Source organism: Rhipicephalus sanguineus, chromosome 10 (genome assembly GCF_013339695.2).
Source record: "Rhipicephalus sanguineus isolate Rsan-2018 chromosome 10, BIME_Rsan_1.4, whole genome shotgun sequence".
NCBI classification, from domain to species: domain Eukaryota; kingdom Metazoa; phylum Arthropoda; class Arachnida; order Ixodida; family Ixodidae; genus Rhipicephalus; species Rhipicephalus sanguineus.
In genome coordinates, this window is record NC_051185.1 from 67,623,525 (window position 1) to 67,639,700 (window position 16,176).

Sequence of the window (16,176 nt, forward strand, 5' to 3'; positions counted from 1 at the left end):
AGTTGTTTTTCTTTTGCTCTTTGTTTGCAAAATCAGAACACTAATCAAAATCTGAACTGCCGCGGTGGTCCAGTGGTTTTGGTGCTCGACTGCGGACTACTGAGTGGGCAAAAAATCACCGTTTCTGTCGGTGGGATCCCACCGACGGAAAGGGCCATTTTTCGCCCACTTCACCTCCTTGCAATTTACCGGATTTATTCGAATCTAAGCCGAATTTTTTTCGAAAAAACGATGTGCGAAAGGGGGGGGGGGTAGGTTTAGATTCGAGTACAATGATTAGGTTTCCTTTTCTGGCCTTGCGAATTTCGGGGGTCGGCTTAGAATCGGGGCCGGCCTAGATTCGGGTAAATACGGTAAGTCACAATTTGTGCGCTACAGTTACATACCACAATTAATGCCTTCTATGCTTTCCCAGGCCTAATTGTCGGCTCTATCCAGTTGGCTGTGTCTAACATATGAATGAGCTCCTCAAAAAGCAATTCTTCTTTCGTACACTATGAAGCGGTTACGCTGGGAGCGTATCGTTGGGACACCATTAAGCTCCTCTCCCATTGGTAATCAACATGCCTATAAGAGGTATCCCGAGAGCTCTCCAAAGGCGAGCATTTGGAAGCGCTGTCAGGCCCAGACGTCAAGCTAATGAAACTAGTGAACTTCGCTGAAACTATTCAAAGTTATAGACTAAGTAGGAGAGACTTCGTCCCTCTGTACCATTCGTTTAACCGATCAGAAGCCGTCGCGTGACGGCACCTACAAGTCAGTTTGTGTTCCTTTCTGTGTATACCTTGCATCTCGCCCACCTCCGAAAAATAGCCGTCATACCGTTCCTACTACGATGCGAAGCGTACGTAGCTCTCCGTAATCTAACGAAACTAAGGCCACGCTTATCTCCTGTACGGCTGACCCGCCTTTATTGCTTTAAAACTCGTAGGGACACAAAGATTTGTTAGCGCATGTAAAAGCGCTGTGTTTAACATTGCTTCCTTTTTTTTTTTCGCTTTGAATCAGACTCACGCATAGAGGTTGTTCGGCATGATGCGAGCGAGCGAGGAACTTTATTGAAAAAAGACCAAAGGGATCGGGACCAGGGGTGGAAGCGAAGAGGCTCCATCTCTTCACCCGGTCGCTGGCTCCACCCAGGTCGGCACGGGAAGATGTAGCTCCTCCGCTACGGCCCGGGCCCTTCAGACAGCCAAGAGTTGTGACCCCAGGTCGGGACTGCGTAACGCACCACTCCACGACTCCTCGTCGTTGAGACGCTCGCGCGCGTTGGCGGGACACTGCCAGAGCATATGTGGTAAGTTGCAGCTCTCGAGGAGACATTTAAGGCAGCCCGGTGTGAAATCCGGCTCTATCCTATGGTATGAGCGTGGGCTGGGATAGATGCCAGTTCGCAAGCGCAGGAGCATACCACCCTGGACTATGTTCAATCGCGCGTTTGGGTGTGGGTAAATCCTCCTCCCCAGCCTAAGGAAATAATTTTTTTTTTAGCACGTACGCCAAGGGAACAATTTCGCTGGCAGCTTGCCGGATCCTCGAGAGCACAAATCAAGCTCGAGAAACCCCGATGACCGGGATCTGGTTCCCCGCCCACATGGGCGCACTCTGTCCTAAGCTTACCAACCTTAACGAGACGGCACACGCCGCCGCACGTGATATAAATGACCGTCACGGAAAAGCCCTCGTAGTTGACGCAGACAAGCACAGCCTAACGAGCTAAAACAAAATTACTAAGGCTTTCTATCTGGCCCGACGGAGTTTCACTCCTCCTGAAAAAAAAAGTTACGCAGCTCCTAAGCTACAACACAGCGGCAGCTACGGACTGACGCTAATCGAAACCCGCTAGCATATCATAGATTCTAACCTGATATCTATCGCGACAGCTCTTCTAAGGTGTGTGGCATAGAATCCGCTACATTCAAACACGCACTCTGGGAATGTGAAGCAAGTACTAAAGGAATTAATCCCGCTGTTCTCCCGCCAAGGTAGGCCGATGTCTTGCACAGCTCGGAGCTCGCCGACCAAACCTGGGCCGTTTAACAGCCCCGCGAAGCGGCGAATAGGCAAGGCCAGGACTTCACGACGTGGCACATCTGAGCCTGGGTCACCAAACTGGAGGACGCTCAGTAAAAGCTTTTACCAACAGACCAACCAACCCAGTGTGTACGTTTCTTGGATACTAACGAAGCATTAGACTCCAATATATATTTTTCTTACGAGCGCACCTTGGTCCTGTTGGGATGTCGCGCAGTAATAGCTATCGTTTATGCGCGAAGAAAAAAAATAAATGTACGTAAACGAACAACCAAGTCAAACACACTCAGCAATGCGGCGTACGCAATTGCGGCACACGCAATTTCCGATTGTACCATTGTCTGTGCAGATAATTTTGATGTCAGGCCATTGCGCTATGTAGACACTGCGGGGTTATAATGCCTTGAGAAATAGAGCATGGCCATATTGGAGATTCTCGCAGCCGTGATCACACTTGCGGGCAATAAAGTGAACCCGAGAATTACACAACTTGACTCGATGGAAATGTATGTACTGCATGCAGAAGCAATGAGGCAAAAGTTACTGAAGGTGCCGAAGCAAGCGATGCTTATTATCTTTCGTTTATACTGATTTTGCCTCGTTTCCAAAGTGGCATCACATTACATGGAGTGATATGACACGTCATTATTACATCCATCACTGTACCGACACACGATGCGCGTACTGCATACACGACAACAAGATGAATTCGGTACCACCGCCCAAGATTTATCCCAACAGCGACAGAAAACAATGACGTCTTTATGAACCAGTACACAGTATGGTGTAGAGCGGTGTGGTGTGCTTTTGCGAACATGTACTTTGCCCATTTTTAAGATCGTGGCTAGTGTCGTCTCTAACCAATCTGCTTTGCCGGTAGCCATTTCACGCTTATATACACAGTCGATTACGGGAGATCGAGTCAGACTTTTCTTTTCTGACTGCATTGCCAGCGTCAGAGTTTGTCATGTGCAGATGAAGGATTCTGGCCCTATCCAATCATTGGCGAATACCTGTCGGGAGAAGAAACTTAGACTAACCGTATTGGGACGGAAGGCTATTTTCTAATTGCCGGACGGAGTGTTTTTGTAAAAAAAGCTTTATCATTAAATAACAAGAACTTTCAGATTGTAAAAATCACGCCGTATGTAGTTAGACGACGCGCTCTCGGCTTCCACATGTTCCATGGCGCATTAGCTATTATTGTATGGTTAGTCTCTTTGAATAATTAGCTAACATTATACAATTAGAATGGGTGATATATTAGCTAACATTGTATTATACGAGCTTTTTTGTATGAATTCACTTTACTGACTGCTACTGGTTCAATTATTTTTTGTAGTAACCCACTCCCCTCTGTAACGTCATTTGGCCCAGAGGGTAAAATAAATAAATAAACAACCTCGTTAAAATCATTTCTTATGTGAAGAAGGCAAATCGATCAATCTACAACTTTTTATGAATAGTTTTATGGGAAGAACCTAGAATGGCGATTCTCGGCACTTAAAAATACCGTTGAGACTTCTCAAACTGCTTTAAAACTTGCAACTTGTCAAATGAGTTTATTGTGTACGCAGTCAGCAAGTTGCAACAGCATTGACAGGTCCAAAACAACGTTTTGCGCAATTCGCGAGGGCGCACAAATAATATCGAGCACCGCCAAATCAGCAAGGGTTCTTGCTTTCCTCACATTTTCTGGGAGGCGGCATGGACGTAAACTCCAGAAACCTGGCGTACAGGTCACTGACGGCTTCCGATTGATCGAATGATATCTGGTGGCCGCCGAAGAGCACCGTGTTATACATAACTGCACCCGCCACTTTCTCGTATCCCAGAAGTGTCTTATGAGCATTGCCCGTGGTAGTTTTGTACCAGGGCTTACGAGCAGCTTTCCTGAACATCGCCGAGCCCCTCCATTGCAACTTCTCGAACAGATGTTCCATTTTACTCGCCGGGAATACGGAGTCCAACTGCGCTGTGTAAAAAAGTACGTGAACATTGTTGAGCACGTGCACCAATGTAGACGTCCTTTTAACGAAGAATTCTCCCGCAGCTAACTTCATTGCAAGTTCAGTTCTCGTGGCGTCGAGGACTCTGGAGGCGTCGACGTGAAGGCGCTTTTTGAAGTCTTCACTGTTAGCATATGCCTGGTATTTGTGAACTTCCATCGGGGTTACAGGTTTCACGATGCTTCCGTGGTTCTCGAAGCCTGTGAGCAACTCGAACCAGCTTTTCTGTCCTGCTGGGTGCATGTCGAGAACCGTTTGCCTCAGCTGCTCTGCAGCTGCGGTAAAGTTTCGGTCCATGACCATGTGCTTTATCTTACTAAATTGCATATCGAAGCTAGCGCGACCTTGTTCGTCTAATAGGCTGGAACAATGCAAATACTTGGCCGAGTTGATCACGTCTAACAACGGGAAGACAAAGCCGACGCCGAGCATCACTCCCTTTAGGCGTAGGGGAAGCGGATCTGCTGGTTTTTGTGTCAGCACCCTCTGAGCCAGTCCAATAGCCGATCTTGCTGCAAAGAAAATTCAAAAATCAAATCCTATGTCAGCGCGCATACACTTAAACGTTTGAGCTATTAATACGCTTTCAGAACACACGACTGGCCTCCTTATGCACATGACTTTTCACAGTATGCAGGGCTCCATTGTTCATTGTGCAAATTATTACCCTCGCTATGAGTAACTGCTATTGCCTAACTTGATTTTACCCTAAGCTTAAAAGGCATAGAACATGTTGTTTATTAAACATAGAACTCTGAACCATTATCCTCCTATAAGAAATAACGAAAGGTACCTATAATCCTAAAGCATGGAACATGCTAGTTCAAGCCCCGAAGGACCTAAATAAAGCTCTTCCATTCCATAAAACAAGCTGTTTTTTATTTATTTATTTTTTGCAGACAGAACTCGGAACTGTAAGCCATTCTTCATCTATAAAGCATTACAAAATGGACCTAATATTCTAAGGCACAGAACAGTCTGTTTTTTAGACACAACTCTAAATCATTATCCACCTGCGAAGTAATACGATATCGACCCATTATATATTCAGATATGGAAGAGCAAAACATCTTTATAGTTTACCAGAAAATATTGTGAAGCGTTGAAACAAAGAAGATCAGGGGCATGATGCAGTAACTACTTCATAGTAACATGAGCATTACCGGAATGTTGCCCACGTTATATTCACATGTTGCTAATCAAAATTGATGTGATATATTCGCAGCAAGAAAACTGTAAATGGATAATTAAACATAGTATGTTCTCGGGCGACGCCGGCGAAGAACGCATGCTGAGATAACCAAGGTCAGCTTCAAAATGCGCAAGAAATATCACATAAAGCGGACGTGCTAATTAATTAGCTGTGATGTCTCAAAAACGCAAAGCGGAGCTCTTTAGACAGGAATTTTCGTGATGCTTTATTTTTAGAAGACGTGCACGTGCTTTGATATGCTATGGGCGTACATTACCGAAGGGCTAAGTTAATTCACTAGAATCACTATTGCAAGAAGTATGCATATATAACCAATTACTGCTAAGTTTCTTTAATGTGCTGTTAGTAGTTGCAGCATAAAATTATGCTTTTCTCAATGCTAATCCTGTAGCTTTCAGGGGTATGACATTTAACTTCTCATTTGTGACATCATTTGTGATCGCATTTCTCATTTGTGATCGCAAGGAAAAACAACTTAAGAAGGAAAGAGAGAAAGAGGGAGGTGCTCGAAGTTAGCTGTACGTGAGACGCTAATGGGGAGTACGGCAGAAAGAACGAAGAAACGGTATCGGCTTTCTGTACAGCACTAATGTTCCAAAAGTACATTGTGCGCCTAATTCTAGTACGCGCGCATAAGAATATGTGGATGCTAAGAGTGCCTAAAAAACCATTTTTTTTTTTCATTTCGACCTCCACAGCCACTCCTCAACGCGCGTATTATGGCTCCTGACACTTGTCTGTCGACAGTTGCGCCAATTCAACATTATCGCGAGGCATGTCTACATGTAAGACAAAACATTATGCTTTGTTGCGTTTAGTTTTTGGTCGATCATTAGGAATTCGTTGTTTGTTCTTTTTTATAATTCGCAGAACTATCTATCTATCTATCTATCTATCTATCTATCTATCTATCTATCTATCTATCTATCTATCTATCTATCTATCTATCTATCTATCTATCTATCTATCTATCTATCTATCTATCTATCTATTGAATTGAATTTAATTTTATTGCTCATATTTTCTTACAGAAAGTTTGCATGCACTACGTGGACCCACACCCACAGGCTAGTTTGGGTCCAAAAAGAAACATTTTATAATGGCACTTCGGACAAGTGTATGTAAGAAAGTTATATAATATCTAATGAAGCATCAGCCAAGAAACATTACAGTACACAAAATAACCGCACAAAGACTATCTATCTATCTATCTATCTATCTATCTATCTATCTATCTATCTATCTATCTATCTATCTATCTATCTATCTATCTATCTATCTATCTATCTATCTATCTATCTATCTATCTATCTATCTATCTATCTATCTATCTATCTATCAGGCATGACGTGATTTCTTTTTATTGCGGATTTTAAAGCAATAGTGGGGTGCATATACGGAATTCACGTTACCTCCGTACGATTCTCCGGCGATGAAGAAATCCCTATCACGGTACTCTTCGAAAATTCGCAGAAACCGTCTGAGAAATCTCACGCCGTGCGTGGTGGCCTCATCGAGCGTGGACGGGTAATGGCCTTTCCTATCAAAGCTGTACCCAGCGCCAGCAGGTTGGTCCAAGTAGATAATGTTGAAGTAATTCAACAGACTGTGCCTCCTGTGGAACAACTTCCCGGAGGCGTCGATGCCAAGAGGACCGTTTTCGAGGAACTGGCCGTATAGAGAAGACTTCCCGGGACCGCCTTGTAGCCACAGAAGGAGGGGCTTCTGACGGGAGTCGTTCTGTACGAATGCAGTGAATAGAAGAAATTGCATAAACCTTAAACTCTGAATGCATGAGTCACAACATGAAGGTCCCAGCTACAGACGCCTGGCAACATGCGGGAATGTCCATCGTTTTTCGACCTCCCGATAGCTAACAAAGGACGTTCTGTAAGGCCTAGCTAGTCTTAGTATCATTTACTTACTAAAAATGTCCGTTGCATCATGAGTGTCAAAAGTACGCCATGGTAAGATATATTTAGAATTGTGTAAAAGCTTTCAGAAACAATTGCAACCTCCTAATATTCAAGTGCAACCTTATATGCAAGTCTTTAAAGACATTTGCACTGCAAAAACGAAAAGCATCCTTATATCTGAAGTAACTTGTTACACCTAAAAAGCACGCATGTTAGTATATTGACCGATTGGCTGCACTTGATATTGACAAAATACGATAAGAGCGAACTCCATTTATAAAGAGTGCCAAGGAACAATGGTGTGTAAGTTTGACTTTTCTGAGGACAGTGCGTCATAAATTGCGCCTGGAAGAGCTATTAGCGGCGAGCATCAAGTGATGTGAAGTTAGGGGCAAAACAAACGTAATACAAAATGACTAAAATGAAGCTTCACAGTTTATCGCACTGCCTACTAGCTATCCTGATGATTATCGTCTCTCTCGTTCGTTAGTGACAACTAGTATCCTCCTATTTAAGTAAATCCTGCTATCGCCTTGTTGAAACCTTAGCTCCAGCCAAATTTCTTGTTCCACAACAGCTCCTCTCTTGCTGTGCCATTGCATTTGCTGCATTTGTGTACATCCTAGGGCTACTGTAATACAATATTCATTAAGTATTCAGCATACGAAGTACCCTTTCATTGGGGCTTACTATACAGGCTGCCATACTATCGATAAATGCTGCGATGCTCACTGCAGTCAGCGCTGCGATGGTACAGGGATTATGGTGCTCGGCTGCTGACCCGAATGTCTCTACTTAGATCATGATCGCGACGGTCGCATTTAGATACAGGCGAAATGCCGGAGGCACGCGTTCTTTGATTTAGGCGCAGGTTAAGGAACTCCAGGTGGTCTAAATTTCCGGAGCCCTCCACTGCGGCAGCTCTCATAATCATGTCGTGGTTTTGAAGAGATGAAAAAAATGGACCACGTTGGCTACAGCGACACCCGTGAACGCGGGGTGTCGCTAACGTTTAGACAACTGAACAAGCGAAGAGAAGTCCGCTGGTCGAGACGTTCGCTCCAGCGGCAAATTTTTTATATCTTCAAGCTTCCATGTTCCGTTTAACGTCTGTGTTTTTATATCGTGTTTCTAGCACCTATAACCCCCGATATTATTATTATTATTATTATTATTATTATTATTATTATTATTATTATTATTATTATTATTATTATTATTATTATTATTATTATTACTATTATGCTCGCTGCATTCTATCGAAACTTCATTTTTCCTCCTATAACAAGCACACCGGTAGCTACAACAAAGCACATATGATTCATTGAGCGTATGTCTTGCCTGTGACTTGATGTGTAGGAAGAACAAGAACGTGGACCGGTCGCCGTCGACTGGGATAAATCCGGAAAACGCTTCGAGGTGTGAGCACGGCCCCGGCAAGATTACACGGCTGGCATTTCTCAAATGTTCGATCTTATCCAGGTTTACGAAGTCATTTGTGACCGGGAGCAGGAGATCCTCGGAACTCGGGCTGGAAGAGGTACACATTGTACATGATCCAAACGTAACAGAGGTCGAGGGGAACACGGAGGCTCGAAGTGGCGAGAAGTTATTGAACCGGGAATGGCAGTGAAGTGAGTGTTTGGACAAGATCTTCGTCAGGACAGCCACTGCTTTCCTTAGCTGAGAGAGAGATAGAAAGACAAAGGGAAGGCATGGAGGTTAACGAGGTTACACCCGGTTTGCTACCCTACACTCTTAATAAGGTCCTGGTTAAATGGTTGCTGTATCCAGTAAACCAGACGAAAATGTTCGATTCCCTGGTTGTATCTAGCACTTTAAGCAGGACCCGAATAAGAGTGTACATGGGGGAGGGGGAAGGGTAGGAAGAAAATGGAGAAATGAAGAAGGAAAGAGGGGACAACTAATACGCTCGCATGCATAGCAGCATTCACCGCGCATAACCAGAAGGTTTAAAACTGAGAACTATCACACGGCACGGTTTGACTTGCACTTTCTTATGATGTAGACTGCAAACCGTGGTGTTAGTGAAGGCTTGCAAGGACCGGCTCCAAGGTATTTAGAACCAGCAGCGTGCTTCGAGCTGATGGGGTCATCATTCCGGTGAGGATTGTGCGCATTGTGCTTATCAAAGACCTCAATACAGCTACGACACGTAGGTCTTCGTCGCGGAGGTCACTGGAATCTTGCGCTGGCTCTCTATGCGTGCGCAGTGGTGGTAATGACGGCCACGCGATGTCCGCCGCCGATTTCATCGCCTATGCGTGTTTACGGCTCTTCGAATGTAACGCTCTGGCTGGCGGTGGTGGTGGCGGCAGTGGTGGTAGTTGTCAGCATGCATGCGCCTTACTCGATCGCCCCCAACCATAGACGTGAATGAGGGGTACATGAAGCCTGCGTTTGTTTTTTCTTTATTTTAATTTGCGCACAATTAAGGTTAATCTTCTGCTTCACCGATGAGGCTATGGGGCAGGGAGCAAGGCCTACATAAAAAGGCTGCTACGGAAAGGAGCTGCTGTCGTGACAAAAACAAGTCTTTGCTTCAGACGTTTGCTGCAGCCGCTTTCTCTGTTCAGCGGATTTGCATCACATTTCACATGAAGCAAATGTGCATTTTTCATTTTTATATTTTCAAAGAGTAAATGTAGAATATTATGCAGATTAATTTTTGTTGTTACCTTCGTAATTTTTTAAATGCGAAGCATTTCTTAGCGAACTTCTGCGACTTTGAGCGTATCTATCTATCTATCTATCTATCTATCTATCTATCTATCTATCTATCTATCTATCTATCTATCTATCTATCTATCTATCTATCTATCTATCTATCTATCTATCTATCTATCTATCTATCTATCTAGCCGCCTACGACTTTGTGCTCTCCTGGCCGTTTCGTTAATCGGATGTATACCAAAATTAGTGTGTCATAACATGGCCTTATTACGAACATATTTCCAAATCACTAATTACTCCAAAGCATTAGTTGTGTTGCACATGCGGCGTCGACGAGAACTCTGCACTATGATTTGTAGTTGCGCATGCTTTCCCGGGGAGCAACGGTGCTCCTCGGGATTTCTATGATCATGCGGTGAAACACATGGCTTAAGCTTCGATACCACCTGGGACTGTGACATTGTTCTAACTCTGCAGCTGCTTACAGCATTCGTGCTGGATGCACGGCGCATGGATACTGTGCAAACCTTTGCGGCAGTGCATAACACAAGATATCCATTATGATATGTTTTTTTTTCCGCTTCGCCTCCATTCTTTGCATTCCCGTTTGAAACCGGCCAGAGCACGTGGAAATGTTGAAGTCAATGGTTTTGTTTTGTACTATACTCACGCACGTTCTATTGGGAGGATCGGTAGACTAAGCTCCACTATGATTCAAATTACGATTTTGTAGCCGCTGATGTACTTGAGAATCTTTGTACCTTCTTGCTAGATGCTCGTTTTAGAAAGGTTCCATCAACGTGATGCATTTAGACGATCTACATCGTTGTTCACTGCAAGACAAACGTCCAACCCTGTGATAAACCCCTAAATGGGCTGATCTAGTATTGTGCTGCAGAAATACTGATTTCATGGCGACACCCTTACCGCTTCAGCCCTCCGCTGCGCTTCCCTTCACTTATTGCCCTTCTCTCTCTGTATACACCACAGGTTATCTGCTAAACTCGTTGCATAGCCTTCACAGCGCCTTGATTGTCATCATGATCATTCGCTATTCTCAGCCTATTTTACGTGTGTCCACTGCAGGACAAAATCCTCTCTAAATGGTCTTCAATTTACACTATCTTGTATGAGCTTATTCGACTTGCCCCTGCGAACTGAATTTCGTCACTTTATTTAAATCAACTTGCTGTCGTCCTCGGCTGCATTTTCGGTCCGCTGGTAAGCTACATAACTGTAGTATAGCATGTTTCTTGCAGGCTGACTTCCCAAATTAAATTCTTTAGCACTCACCACGCTATTGAGTATTATTCACCAGTCGCTTAGCGGACTATATCTCGCTTAAGCCTACAGTGTTTTTTTTTTTTCAGTTTAACCTGTCCGGTGCTTGTGAAGGTCTTGCCAACGCAGGGATGCGGTATTAAGATCTATTAACGCAAATAAAGTGAGCAAATGCTCTCCGCAAGAGGCAACAACATTCAAAATGAGTACTTCCAGCTTTTTGGTATGAGGAGCAGGAAAGATTGCTTCGCAATGCATTATTACTGACTAAGAATACGTAAACTGCACATTTATGTCGTAAACATGCTTACAAAAATAGCTTGTACCACATACTAGTTCCATCAGATTATGCGTAGGTGCAAAACCGAAAATGCCTCCTAATTTTTGTTAGAGATCATAAAGAAGCGCTAGAATACAGTAATATTTATACACCACCAGTACAAATTCATCGCAATATGCCACACTACAAAGTAGTATTTTACCGTATAACAGTTCCTTACGGCGATTACCTCGCTCTTTACTGGTTGTGCATACGGGTAGGGCCCATGAAAAGGCGAAAAAGTGGCCATTGGGTGTTGTTATACCTAGATATTCATTATATTGCTGCTCTAGTCTATACAGACATTTTCTTACCTTGGTTGCGAGGGCCAGTGCCCCTTCGTCCCCCCACTGGAATCACATCGTGTCCCTGCTAGAATTGAAATCAACAGTACCACGGCAGCTTTGTGAAACTTCATCACCCCCTACCTCACAACCAAGTAACAATAATGCCGGTTTTGAGTTTTCTCGGTTCTTCTCGATTTGCGATTCTGGAAAAGAAAACCTATTACACTTGTTCGGCGCGCAGCACCTGGCGTGCGAAAAAATGGCAGGGTTTTGTTCGAGTGCTATAGTCCATTTTTCTATACTACTCCAGCAGGCTTTTACGTGCGAACACACAGACAGTTGTCAAAATCTATAAGAACAATTACCAGTGTTCGTACTTGCTTCAAAGGCTGGAATTTTAGGGTTTGTGTTTGCAAGTACTTTAAGTCACTGTCAAATGTTTTTCAGTGACGCAGAGCAGGTCTACAGCAGGCATTTTTTCCCTATAACAATGTTTCCACAACTTTACATGTCCTTTTAATGCGCAATAAACGGGGAAACTAGATTAGAAATGTCCATGCATCCAATTTTGGTCACTTTATTTTCTAACACCCACTAGTCTCTCTAACAACAATGCAGCTGCTTGAAATCTCTTGTGTTAGCAGGGTAATGTTCTTAGGCTCTGCCGTTTTACTTTTTTCAGTCCTCAGCTATCTGTTAGACTTCACTGTGAAGGTGATGTCGTCGGGCACTTCTGCTTATCTAATTATGCAGTCATGTGCTGAAGCAGCCAAAAGAGCAATCATCGCTTCAAGTCAGTGTTTCTTCCTCATGCTGAAATCTTGAACTTCTGTGCATTTTTTACTCTCTAGAGTCACGATGCTTCTCCTGTTTTTTAACTCTGATATAAACTGAATTGGGTACGAGTTGAGCTCATGCCGGAATTGGCAACCACTCAGCAAATATAAAGCACCACTGTCAACGCAGACATTTGTCTGAACCGAATTCTTTGTAATGACATTTGTTTAAAATTCCACTTTTCTGAGCCAAACTTTTTTTATTGTTTTTTTTTGTATTCTTTCAGTTGCATATGTTAGTTTGTTGTAAATTTCTATTGCATATTTGATTCATTTTTCAGTGTTGAAGATTCTAGTTTCAGTTTATTTCAGTCTGTCGCATTTGTTTGCTGTATTATAGGTTTTTGTATTTTGACTTTGAAAAATTGATGTATTTGCTTTTTGCCTGTTTCAAACTTGCATTTATGTACAACGATACGCCCACCGGCTATGGTCTCGACATGAGACTGGCAGTATTGTAAGTAAATAAATAAATATCCTCTATGTGCAGTCAACGGCTGCGTCGACAAAAAAAAAGAGTAACAACGGAAAATGTGAGGGAGTCAATCACACAGTGTCAGCAGCATGGTCAGTAGATATTGTGGGGCGCTGGTAGGCGAAGAAGATGAGAAGCTCGGCGGCACGCGCTCCCGATGGAACGGCATTCATGTGAGCCCGAAGGGCACACAGTAAATGTGTCTTTTCTTGTTCTGCCTCCATGTGTTCTCTGAGGGCGTCAGCCAACCCTTGACCCTGAGCCCACAATATAAATATCACTTGTTATTTGGTGTATCTGTCTCACACACAGCATATTGTTTTTTCAACTCTGGTTTCATGAGAACAGCAGATATTCATTAAGCTGCTGATTTCATTCTGAGGCATCAACCAATCACAAGTAGTTTCGCTTCGTGTGCTGTTTGTTTCTCAGAGAAAGAGGAGATGGAGAAGAAACAAACAGCATAAGTGCTGGAGGTGGAGTCGAGGTGTCAGGAGGTTAGTTGAGAGAGAGAGGAAGCAGGAGAAGAGAAAAAGAAACAAGGAGTCCAGCCGTCGGGTCGTCAAGCAAAGCGTCCAGAATCTCTGCACGTAATTATGAAGGCACTACGAGGATGTAGCTGGCCCCGAGTGGCGAGAAGTTCTTCTTTAGGAGAACGCTGTTAGGGGCGAAGCATTTAGGGAAGGGTGTTTCAGCTCCTCTAACGTGAAACCTGTGGAGAGGCGCAGCATGCAGTGTGCGCCAGTGTTTCCCGCAGCAAAATCATTGCTAATGGGCAATGAGAGACAGAAGAAAGATTAGACACAGAGACCCGCAGTCCGCTTTTAGTTAACGCGCACGCTGCGAATCTTCTTTGTTCAACTACGCACAAGAGAAATCTCCCACCAGCCCTACGTTGCAGATAAAGATCCTGTGCCTATATGTACGCGGTGGCCGGTGAACGGCTGTGCAGCGCGATCAGTCGGTTTTTTCACTCAAGAAACTCGCTAGCAAACGCTGCCTGCGTCGTCGTTGTCTCGCGGGCGAGGGCGCGTTCTCATTCCTTGTGAGCTGGTAGTTCAGCGTTCATCGCAGAAAGAACGTTTCCATAGCCAACGCGTTCCGTTCGCTCTCTCTCGCCACACGGCGAGCGCTGAGGCGGTAGCGCCCTCTCTTGCGCTCAAGCGAATGGACCGTCCCCCCACCAATGACGATGCACGCCGCGACAGCCGACGACGATGCCCGCCGACACGCCGAGACCCTAAGGTGCTTCGTCCCTAAAAGTAGACATACAGGTAGAGAATTGAAATGAATGGTAGCCCATGTTTTGAATATAAGGCAGCGTAAACATGGGAGCGGAGGCATTTAGCGTTAGTACGCGTCTGGCTCTCATAATGACACGATTTTCGATTCGGTACAAGGTCCCCCTATTACCTCATCTTTGTACCTCGTTCTGATCGTAAGGATTACAGTTGGAGGGGTCGTGACGAGGAGAAGGGGCGCTGCAAAAAAACTGCTCCCTGTCCCCTGCGCTTAATTAAGAAACTGCTCAAGCCTACGGAAGAAAGAGAAAGGCAAAGGAAAGCCAGAGGGGTTAACCAGGCTGCATCCGGTTTGCTACACGCCTATGAACATAACCTACTACTTATTCGACGTGTTGCTGCGTCATGCTCAGCTTCCTGGATAGCCCTGATCTTAAGGTAAGAGCCTAGGAGGCGTTGGCTCTGTAGTTTACTCTCGAACCAAGGCATTTTTTTTCAGAACAGCGAATATTTCATTATAAGAAACACATTTGAGTTCCGTTGTACCTATTTGCTTCATACGGGTGGATTTCCGCTTTCTGTTTTCATGCGCCATCCTTCACCTTGCAGGCGTCGGGAGAAATCATTTTGATTAACTAATTCCTTATGAAAATACACGGTATGCTTGGTATTTCTTATCATGCAATGGGAAGCTGTTTCAAACCGCCAAATTTAGCCTTGATTTCGGATCTAACCTCACACTGCCGCCACTATTCTTCCCCAGATATTCCGTATATAATGTTACAATTGCGTACATCTTGTAATTAAATAACACTTCATCACCCTTTATTCTTCAAGAGAGGAAGGTACACACGGGTCCACTCTTAAAGGGAACACTTGCGTGCAGGGCATGTTTGGATTTCGTTCTCTGGGAAAAACATAGTGGCTTAGATTTGCATAAACCTACTGGTGATTGACAGTTCTCCCTCTTTTTCACAGACTCATGCAGTGCATGAACCCTGACCACTTTCTGTTAGAGGGCCAGCAAAATGAAAGGTACTCATTGGAGTGTTCCATTTAACGGTGGACCGTACTCTACATTATAAACTGATTGCTATTGTGGTAAAGGGAGCATCTCACACGAGCCTTACAGTAAGCGTAATGGCTTGCTTATTCATGCATGGTTATTAGGGTTCTATATATTAACGCTAGAACCACGTACGTTTCATTTTAACAAGTTCGGGAAAAGAAGTTCATAAAATTAGGAGCCACATCTTCAAAGAATCCTTAGCAGAGTTGGCAATATTTGTCTAAATCTGTCTCAAGGCAGCCATTGTTGTCGAAGCAATGAAACTGCCATCTGATGTGCGCTAAGCCTGTCTTTACTGTTCTTAAATTCAGCTAACCTGGAAGCTTTGTCGGCGTACTTAGACGCTTTAAGGGAAGTTCACCTCACTTCTCACTTTCATGGTTCGAACCACAGTCGCAGGCGCACAGCTTGTGCCGAAAGCGGACTGTTAAGAAATCAGGTGTTTTAGCAGCGCTGCTTTACCGCGTGGTAAGTAGGGTAGGATAAGTGGGATATTACCACACCGTCGTGATTGGCACGCCGCTTCTTTAGTCTGCAGGACTTCTATTAAAGGGACAATAAAGGCAAATAACAGTTTATGTCAGAGTGAAAGCTTAATGTATGACAACGTCTAAAATTGCAATATTATCAACGGCAGTGCCCTACCTACCGAGAAATTAAGCTAAATGTATCACACGATGAGCGCCACGAGCGGGACATTTTGGAAATGATCCCGATGACGTGAGAGAGTTCGACTGCAATTAATCACTCGTAATCCAACTAGCTGCAATAAAAAAAGAACCTTCCGTGCATCAAGAGGAGT

The 16,176-nt window shown here is 44.1% G+C and overlaps 1 protein-coding gene across 1 annotated transcript; it reads right to left on the reverse strand.

Moving 5' to 3' along the window:
- Window positions 1-3,576: 3,576 nt before the first annotated feature.
- Window positions 3,577-11,994, reverse strand: LOC119372060 (probable serine carboxypeptidase CPVL). Its single transcript, XM_037642512.2, has 4 exons — window positions 11,781-11,994; window positions 8,514-8,703; window positions 6,669-6,996; window positions 3,577-4,555 (listed from the first exon to the last, which is right to left on the reverse strand). Exons 1-4 carry the CDS (start codon window positions 11,882-11,884, stop codon window positions 3,699-3,701), a joined length of 1,479 nt encoding a protein of 492 aa, XP_037498440.1. The 5' UTR covers window positions 11,885-11,994; the 3' UTR covers window positions 3,577-3,698.
- Window positions 11,995-16,176: the final 4,182 nt, after the last annotated feature.